The sequence below is a fragment of the Takifugu rubripes genome, chromosome 6 (genome assembly GCF_901000725.2).
Source record: "Takifugu rubripes chromosome 6, fTakRub1.2, whole genome shotgun sequence".
Taxonomy (NCBI): Eukaryota; Metazoa; Chordata; class Actinopteri; order Tetraodontiformes; family Tetraodontidae; genus Takifugu; species Takifugu rubripes.
The window spans coordinates 7,238,713-7,247,896 of record NC_042290.1 but is presented as its reverse complement, the minus strand read 5'-3'; the positions used below and the strand labels follow the sequence as shown (position 1 = coordinate 7,247,896).

Below are 9,184 nucleotides of genomic sequence, written 5' to 3'. Positions count from 1 at the left end.
CAGCTCAGACCAATAGGACGCAGCTTTATTAGCAGCCGAACCCGCCCACCTCTGCACGGTCCCATCATAAAGCTGATGCACATCAGAGTGGATGCAAACTGGAAGTTTTGACTTACTTTTCTTCTTTGAATCCAGCCCCGGAAAAGCGTTTTACGGTTGACGTTTTGGAACTATCAACACTTGACCGGTTCCGTGTTTGTTCTGCAAATCTGGAGCTCTCAAAAGTCCAGCTGGGACTTACTGAAGAGTTGGAGATACTCTTGAAATCCTAACATGTCGCGCAGACAACGCCAGAAAGGTCCTGCACGCTCTGGCGCTTCACTAACCATCTCCAAAACCATGAAACCGTCTGGGAATAACCTGGTTTTGCTGAGGTCCGACATTTTTCCGATCGAATCTTGAGAATTTCAATCTGTGCCAGATTGATGGAGCGGGCGGCGGTTTGGATTTGCACCGTACTGATCCTGCTTCCCGGCTTCTGTGTCGGATCACCCAACCACAGCCGCCGTCTGGTCTGTTGGAAAGCCATCCTGAAGTGCCACGGAGACCCGGAGTGTCATTACGCGTACGACCAGTATCTGTACGCCTGCGCCGCTGTCATCAGCGGGGAGCATAAGAAGTGTCCAAGCCACTGCATATCCTCTCTGATCCAGCTCAACCGAACCCAGAGCGGCCCTGCTCTGGAGGACTGCGACTGCGCCCTGGATCCCGTCTGCAGGAGCGCGAAGCAAGCCATCGAACCGTGCCTGCCGCGAACCCGCACCATGGGCTGCACGGAGGCCCGCCTGCAGTGCGAGACGGATCCCTCCTGCAGCTCCTCCATGAAGGATTATTTGTTCCACTGCAGGAAACTTTTCGGAGGGGAGAGGTGCACGGAGGAGTGCCGCAGGGTGATCGCCGACATGCGCTCCATCCCGAAGGCGCAGCAGCTGGACACATGCGTGTGCGACGGCGCGGAGAGGAACATCTGCGAGTATATAAAAGCCAGCATGAAGACTTTCTGCTCCAACCCCATCGACGGGTTTGCGGGGAGCGGCTTTTCGGACGCTGAGGAGGATTCTGAGGATGATTACGTGGAGCAGGAGGAATACGCAGAGAACTCCAGTGACTCCAGACCTTCTCACCTTGGGTTTAGTGTCATAGCGGCCAGTGTGTTGTTTTCCAGCAGATTAATCTGAAACGCACGGCGCGTTGCGTGAGTCAACACGGCCTCTGGAGTTGTGTTGCTGTCATTGTGGTGCAGATTCTTACACTATTCTCGGTCTGTTCACTAGTGTGGAGGCGCTGAAGTTCCGATTATGTTTCAGCTTTTGAAAAAATAATTAAGCCTGAAAGGCCACTTTATACAGATTTCTAAACTTTGTTTTGCACTGTGTGAATATTTGGCTTATTTTATGGGGCCCGCAGAGGGAGATTATGTGTGTGTACTGTTTGATTATGTGTTGCATGATGTGGAAGTACAACAGTTTTCTTTAGGGGTGTTTTTCAGGCCACACCCATCAATAAAAGCCCAAGTAGATGGTAACCACAGCAATATGTTTAAACCCATAAGAAAGGGTGTGCTGTACAGTGTATTTACAATAAATTGGACTTTTAAAGGATCCATTTGGATATTAGTGTGACTATCTTACCAACACTAGCTCTGCGGTAGCACAGAGATGCTAATAAAGGGTAAATATGTGACATTTTTGTGGTTAGAAGGCAGATTGAAAAGAGATTAATATCTGTTCTCAACCCAAACACGTCAGCTCCAGGCCACCGTAGGCATGCCGAACAACTCGCACCAGCTTTCTTAGAATTATCTTAAACATGGTTTTGGATTCTTTGCTGGACCTTTACGGTTATTTTGTTGTATTTAAAAAAGAGAAATAAGTTTCAGTTTAGAAGGCAGTTGTAATTACCAACGATAGTGACTGGTTACACGCCTGTGTTGTGCGTTTCGGGGGAGTCGGCGCCTCATCAAAGCCCCTGTCAGTGAGGGTGACGGCTCTCCAAACTGGCGATGGCAGCCATGTTGCTTTTGCAGCACCAGGGATGGGCCCTCCAGCCCATTGAGGGGAAGAGAAGTCGAGTGGCACCTCTATTATGGAGATACAAAATACACAATGGCGCGGCAGCACAATGCGGGGGCACTTCATTCCTCCTTTTCTTCCATCCATCCTTTTCAGCCAGGGCTGGAGCATCGGGAGGGGGCCTTGATGGAAAGCAGGGGAGAATTTGGTCACGTTGCCTGAACAAACTCTTGATGAGGCTCCATCTCAGCAACATTTACTTGTTTGGTGGTCTTCTGAATCTGCGGTGATAGTTTCCAAGATCCGTTTCCAGGCTCCCCCACTGTCTCTTTGAGTCCAGCCTCCTCTTCCCGCTACTAATAATTGTAATGCCTTTATTATTATTGTTGAGGATAATGAAAGGAGGAGAGCGATATGAGGGGCCCCAGACCATACTTTGCCCTGAAATGTTTTCAATTAACTTTTGGCACCATTGGAAAATGGGAATGTTACCCCACCCCCCCCCCCTTCCACACACACACACACACACACAAACTCACAGTAACAGAGGAGTCGACTGAGGCTTTTGGAGAAAGGGACCAGAACATCATTAAATTTGCCTCGTTATAACTCAGACAGATGCTCGGCCGGCCTCCCTCCACCCCCCCGCCTCGAGGCCTTCATTCTTTCCTGGTTACATTAAGGAAAAACAGGCGGCCCAGCGTGGAATCGCCGTTAACCGTTTCGATCACCGGTGTGTGTGTGTGATGCCCACAGAAATGCCTGCGCCGCCGCAGTGCCTCGGGGGCCACGCAGCGAACGTGAAAGCAGCGCACGTTTCAGTGAGTTGGCAGTCGGGTTTAGCGCCACCGCAAAAAAAATAACGAAGCGAGGTCAAAGCGGAATTTTTTGTATTTTCAAAGTTGCAACACAATCCGGCCCCCCCACCCGCAAGTGAAAAGCAGATTCTAGCTTAGTCCTGCACCAGTTGGCCTCACGCAAACCTGCTGTGAAGCTGAGGAAAAACACAGCCTGGAGTTTCTGAAATATGTCAAAACGTTGTGTCCTGCATCCTCATCAACACCAGATGTGATGATGTCACTGCGAAAAAACAAGTGCACTCCGCTGACATCTAATGAGCTGGTTTATCATTTATTATCAAACGTTGTTCAGCACCGAGAGGACTTTTAAGAAGTAATCCCAAAGACTTAAAAACTTTCCTGCGATTATAAGGAATTCCATTAAAATTAGATTAATGGCTCCAGAACACAGCTTTGCTGAGGCTGGCAGAGCTTAATGTTTGTTTGTTTCCCCACTTTGAGCTGTTTCAGCCCAAACTGGGCTGCATTTGCATTGTGATTGTCAATAAATCGAAGAAAAACTGAAAGAAGCGTGAAGGGAACAAACCCCAGTGACCCACAATAATCGGAGGTGGACCTGTGGACTGCAGCACCCGGGTCTTTTCAGAGAGGTGGGAAAAGTGGAGGAGGGGTTGATTTATGATGGAGGCCCGGTGGGGGAGGGGGTCCGGCATAGGGAAGCGGCCTTGCTGGGATGAGCGTCACAGAAGAGAATTAAAGCTGAATAATGAGGCAAAAAATGGGGCATTTCATCAACCGAGCTGATCGATTCCTTCCTTATCTGTGTTTTGCTTGGCTTCACTCTCACGGACCCCCCCTCCCCCAACTGTGTGGGAGCAGAATGCAGATGGAAAGTTTTTAAAGGTGAGAAAAACACCGAGGGGGGAGTCAGGAACACAAAAACACAGCCGCTGAGGGGCCGTAACTTCATTTGCACGGTGCGGAGACAGCTGTGTGAAGTAATCTGCCGTGGCAGCCCTCTAAACCCTCAATGCCTTTAGTGACCCTGCGGGGGGGGGGGGGGGGGGGGGGTCCAATTGTGTCCAGGCATATAAGAATGACAGAGCTCCTTTCACTCACTTTCATTGATTTGGTCAGAAATATTCACCTTTTTTGGCAGCAGGAAAAGCAGAGATGAGAAATTGGCTTTTTAGCATTAACTGAACGACTGAAAGTGTTTCTGCTTAAATGATGTTTGAATATATTTCTGTGATGTTTATTTACAGGAATGGCCAATTCATCTTTTGACTGAAAAGCCTAAAAGAAATTAGTTTTGGGAACAAATATCAAAAATAAGTCACAAGCAAGAGAGCTTCTGCCGTCAACGTGAGCAAAAATGGAACATTTTCTGCTCCTTAATTCCACTCATTCCATCCCCGGTAAAGCTCCACACGCTCACGCGAGTAAATATTAGCCCAAGAGTCCATCGACAGAGCGGGGTTCATTATTTTTCCCCAAATGGTTCAGTTAGAGGTGCAACAAAAGATTTTGGGCTAAGAGAATGGCCTGAGCCTGGGTTGCTGTCTGGAGTCAATGGGGTCTCCCTGGAGCTCAATAAGGTCCCAGAGTTTTACTCTATTATGCTGACATCTTAGAAGCCCGGGGGGCACCAACCCCAGCGGTTACCCCTCAAGTTTACATTCATCCACCCCCACCGAGCACAGACATTTAATCTTTCAGGTTTTGCTATTGAAGGGGAAAAGGGAGCAGCCGCGTTTCAAGCACATCCACCAAAAGTATCAAGTAATAACACAAATATGCATTTAGAAGCATTTAAGCCCATTAGCAACTGAGCTTGTGAGCCATTATTGATGAATGAGTGATGTATACACCATCCAGAATGTCCTCTGACAACTGGAATCATAGAATCTAGACACTGTTTAATGTTTTGCCTTCATGATCATTTATCATCTCCGTTTTCTCTCCAGCCTGCTTCGCCTCATCTGGTTTTCATTTGCGTTGTCAGCCGGAATGTGTCGTGCTCTTAAAAGCAAAATTATTCCACACGGAATGCCGCAGATGAAAGCGGCGCTCTCGCATGTATTGACAAAGGCAGGTCATTTCATCGCTTTGTGACATAAATGCTTTTAAACTAAACATTTTAGGCAGATTCAGGTCAACAGAGCTCATTTTAGACAATCGATGCGATGTGAACACCACAAAACTGCATGTTTGAGGGGCTGGAAGTTTATTTACATTCATGTCAATGCAAAAGTGTAGAACTGAGAGACTTAAAATGACAATTTGCTATTAAATTAACTCTGTTTTCTGACTTGTATTACCCCCTACCGACCAGAGGGTGGCTCTGTTTTTCTCAGCCTTTCCTGCAGATTTACGTTCCTTTAACTTTCATGTGTCTGAGAGACATTTTGCAATTTAAAAAGAAATCAATGTGGACTGTTCAGCAGTATTCTTCACTTCTGATTTCCCCCCTGCACTCCGCTCCGAGGACCCCCTCCGTGTTACAGTAGCGTGTCCTGCTGCGCTTCTGTCCTTGACAGTTGGACCAGCTGGACCAGCATGACCAGTTACCTTCCTGGGTGACAGCAGGTCTTGCAGCTGCAGAACATTAGAGATCGTGCAGTTCAGATCCGAGCAAGTCAAAAGTCGGGACATCGATCACACCGGTATCTCCCTCCACTGGCTCCCGGTACTTACCCGGCACCCTTGCTTTATCCCCCTTGAAGTTCTGACACCCCAGGCCTTCAAACAGGTTGCTACACATGCAGATGCACTTTCCATCCAGGAGAGCAAGGGTCCCTCCGTTGTGACACGGCCTGCACTTGCACACGTTGTACTCGGCCACGTAGTCCGCCGTAGCCTGTTTCAGGTTGGCTATCCTGGAGTTTGCGCCCGGGATGTCGGTTGGAATTAACATGTAGATGGGCTCAGGCTGTCAGGAATCGCATGAGATTTTCAGCTTCGGGAAATTGCTTGTTATTGACCACAAAGCTAACGCTGTGCTATAGCAATTCTGCGGGTAGCTCATTGAAATAAGTTTTAATTAAAAAAATTAATAAATAAAATAGAGGCTTGTCACATCTCGGGTGTTCCTACCTCACTGTTTATCAATGCCGGAGCGCTAGCGATGGTGCGTGCCCAGTTCTGATACGTAGCAATGTCCATCACCCCTTCCTTATTCAGTTTTGCCCTCATGGTCACTGCACTTTCCAGACTGCCCCCTTTGACTGATGTCATCACGTTGTCCACCACTGCTTTTCCCTCAACGTCACCTGCGTGGCGACAGAGGAGCCCCTTTGAACAGCTTTCCACACTTGAGAGATCACGACGCCAACGTTCGTTTTCGGGAAACGATGTCGTTGCGAGCAAGAATTCCCGAGTCTGACGGGAAGGGGAGAAAACCAACCTTGGCTTTTTGTGGTCACATCGTCGCACTTGTTTAATTTGGCGTGTGCCTTTCCGTCCTGGACCGATGTGGTGGCAAATTCGGCTTCGATGCCGATTTTGAGGCATTCTTGTATCTTCCTCTCTGTCAGATCTGCAGAATTATGACGTCAGAATTAAAACGTCAGTGGGAAATAAATCGAACGCGGCTAAAAGTGCGTTTCAAACAGGGGTGCGCTTTACTTTTGGCCTTGATGGTGTCTTGGTTGAGGACATAGACCAGCTCATATTCACCACCGGATTTTCCATTTTTCGTGTAGTGGGTTCCATAGTCCTCCAGAAAGGCGTAGTAGATTCCCTTTTCATACTCAAGAGGCAAAGATTTAACGTGCGCCACAAATTCATCGGCTACCTGGAGTTGATGGGAGCGCATCCTGTAGGTGCTCAGTTGTAGTCTGCCCTTCACGCGCATGAAACTCTTATTCTGAGTGCGACAGATAGCGTTAGTCAGGATGCTCATCTACAGCAGCAGTGTGCGGCCTGTCTCGCGTACCTTAATGTTGGTCAACTCGGACACGTCTTTTATCATTGTTTTCTTCTCATATTCCAGGCTGGCATCCAGTTTCAGGGAGTTATTCGACATGGAGGGCTCCGTGGACTTGAACTTAAAGGAAAGTCCCGCATCGACTTTGATGCTCATCTCCTTCAACATCTCCCTCAGGAGGCTGTACGAGTCTTCGTAGATTTCCCTGGAGGCGGTCTCTTCCACCAGAGTCTGAAACGACACATTCCCTGAAGCCTTCCTGGTCACAATTGAATTTTCCGGGGTTCATTCCAAAGACGAGAGGGACTCACCTGATAGTTGAGCACACCAATATTCCAGGGAAGTCTGTCGAGCTGCAAGGTGTTTGGGTTCCTCACTTTGTCACATCTTCCGTTGAAGAAATCATTATTAAAGGGGTTCATTCGAGGATCTGCACCCAAAATGTTGATCCTGGTGGAAATCAGTCCAGATGGTCAATCTCTGCTCTGCATTTTACACTAAAATGTTCCTCGTCAGTGCTGGGTTAGGGTTAGGAATTAGGGTTAGGCCTAGCCAAAGTCCAACACTTGAGGTGATCTGTCATACCCGTATCCTGCGGTCCTGCCTTGCTCATTCGTGTCGAGGACTGTCGGAGGACAAGTTTTCCGCAAAGGTTCACAGTCCTCATCAGAACCGTCCTCACAGTCATAGTCGCCGTTGCACTTTAATCTCAACTTGATGCAGGAGCCTGTGTGCAGTTTAGGCGTAACGGATCAGGCCCCAAAGTAGCAGTGCGCCATACGGAGGCGATTTAATAGGATATGAATTACCTGACTCGCATTGGAACTCTGAGTCAGAGCACTCGCGGGGAGGCGGTAGGTTACATTTAGCATTTGTTATACAGTACTCTCGGTCTCCCACCGAACCCTGGCAGGCAATTCCAGCAAACTGGCCAAAGACTTCCACACCCCGAGAACGTCTCTGCGGGTCACAAGGTTATATGACAGGGAGGCAGGATGCGTTCATGGAGGAGAAATGAGAGCAGGAGCCACTCAGCAGGCTGCTAATGATGACAGGATCTCGTGTGGAGCAGTCCAAATATTCAAACTGCTACTTGGACTTTCTGAAAGTGTTTTGTGGGCTTACCCTGGTGTTGGTGCAAGGATCGCAGGAACTCCATGGGGCCCAGCGGCTCCAAACACAATTTACTGCCGGGGGATCGGGAAGTTCGCGTCCCCTGGAATAACGGCACGATATAACTCAGTAAATCGTGACGTTGCAATGGAACGCTGTCCTTAAACGCAGAATACGTACATCCCTTCTCCCAGAAGTGCTAGCATAACACACAGGGCACAGAAGCCCAGCTGGAGAGCGGCCTCAGTCCTCATGGTGACCCTCGGAAGAGACAAATGCAGTTGTTTGTGAGTCCTTTCTTGCACTTTTAAGCTAACCCCCTGTCAATTATTACCAATCAGCAGCTTGTCAATGTTTTTGTCATCAAAGTCAACATTATGGATTTTTAGTTGCCGCAATGTCAATTCAATACCGGGAAACTCCCAAATCAGAGTCGACGGTGTAGGAATTGTGACACTTGCCCGGGATGTTTAATCCTTCACAAAAATATCTCCAACAAGCATATTAAGCCGTGCAAATGATGAGCTATCCACCCATCTGATACTGGTTTGTGTGGCGAGCTACTGGTGCTAATTAGAGACACTTTGATAACTATGGCATTTCCGGAATTGTGCAACGATTTGAGCGCATTCACTTGCAAAGCACAGCAAATATTGAAAGAGGCAATCTTGACACAACATGTCCATGGTACATCTGGGTCGCTGTCTAACATTGGGACACTAACTGGAAATAAAAAGGAGAGATATGTTTCATTAATCAGTAACAGGACATGCCAGAGGTCTGGAGCATCTGAAGTGAAAGTTTTCGCCCACAAGATGGCAACATTGAAGTGGTCTTTACTTCTGCATTGGCTTGTCCGTCACAGGAACACACGGTTTGTGTTTAACACGAGGCAACGGTTCAAAATGTAAATCCAAATCATCTACATCTGCATTCGTAGTCGTCGAGCGTTTCAAAAGAACTGATCTGAAGCCTTGCACAATGCTCAGGAAGCTATAAATGGTTGCACCTAATGACCTGTCATGTGATCTGGGAGGCTTTCGCTGAGTCTGCTTTGCTCTTCAAAGGAGGGGACTGAATCCGAAGGAAGGGAGAAACACAAGGTTCAGGACAGGGTGTGAGTTTTAAAAGTGTTCTGTGCTTAATAGGATCATGATCGGGCCACGGAATCATGTCTGATCAGGTGATTCACAGAGGTTTGGGAGCGACTGGCTCCCTTTTACTGTCGGTGATTGTGAAACTGCTGTTTCTCTCCAGTATTTTCTGCTGACTTACATAAACACGGTCAGAAGTTTTCCCCGAGGCCTCCGGAGTCAATCTGGGGTCTGCCC

At 48.1% G+C, this 9,184-nt stretch overlaps 2 protein-coding genes across 2 annotated transcripts; one reads left to right on the top strand and one right to left on the bottom strand.

The window, feature by feature from the left end:
- gas1b (growth arrest-specific 1b) lies at nt 1-1,602 on the top strand. Its single transcript, XM_011604700.2, has one exon. The coding sequence runs from the start codon at nt 426-428 to the stop codon at nt 1,176-1,178; it is 753 nt and encodes a 250-aa protein (XP_011603002.2). The 5' UTR covers nt 1-425; the 3' UTR covers nt 1,179-1,602.
- A 3,418-nt stretch (nt 1,603-5,020) lies between these two features.
- Nucleotides 5,021-8,190, bottom strand: c9 (complement component 9). Its single transcript, XM_003965268.3, has 11 exons — nt 8,034-8,190; nt 7,866-7,956; nt 7,550-7,700; nt 7,326-7,467; nt 7,052-7,190; nt 6,750-6,971; nt 6,440-6,680; nt 6,219-6,350; nt 5,909-6,084; nt 5,510-5,744; nt 5,021-5,410 (listed from the first exon to the last, which is right to left on the bottom strand). Exons 1-11 carry the CDS (start codon nt 8,105-8,107, stop codon nt 5,253-5,255), a joined length of 1,761 nt encoding a protein of 586 aa, XP_003965317.1. The 5' UTR covers nt 8,108-8,190; the 3' UTR covers nt 5,021-5,252.
- Nucleotides 8,191-9,184: the final 994 nt, after the last annotated feature.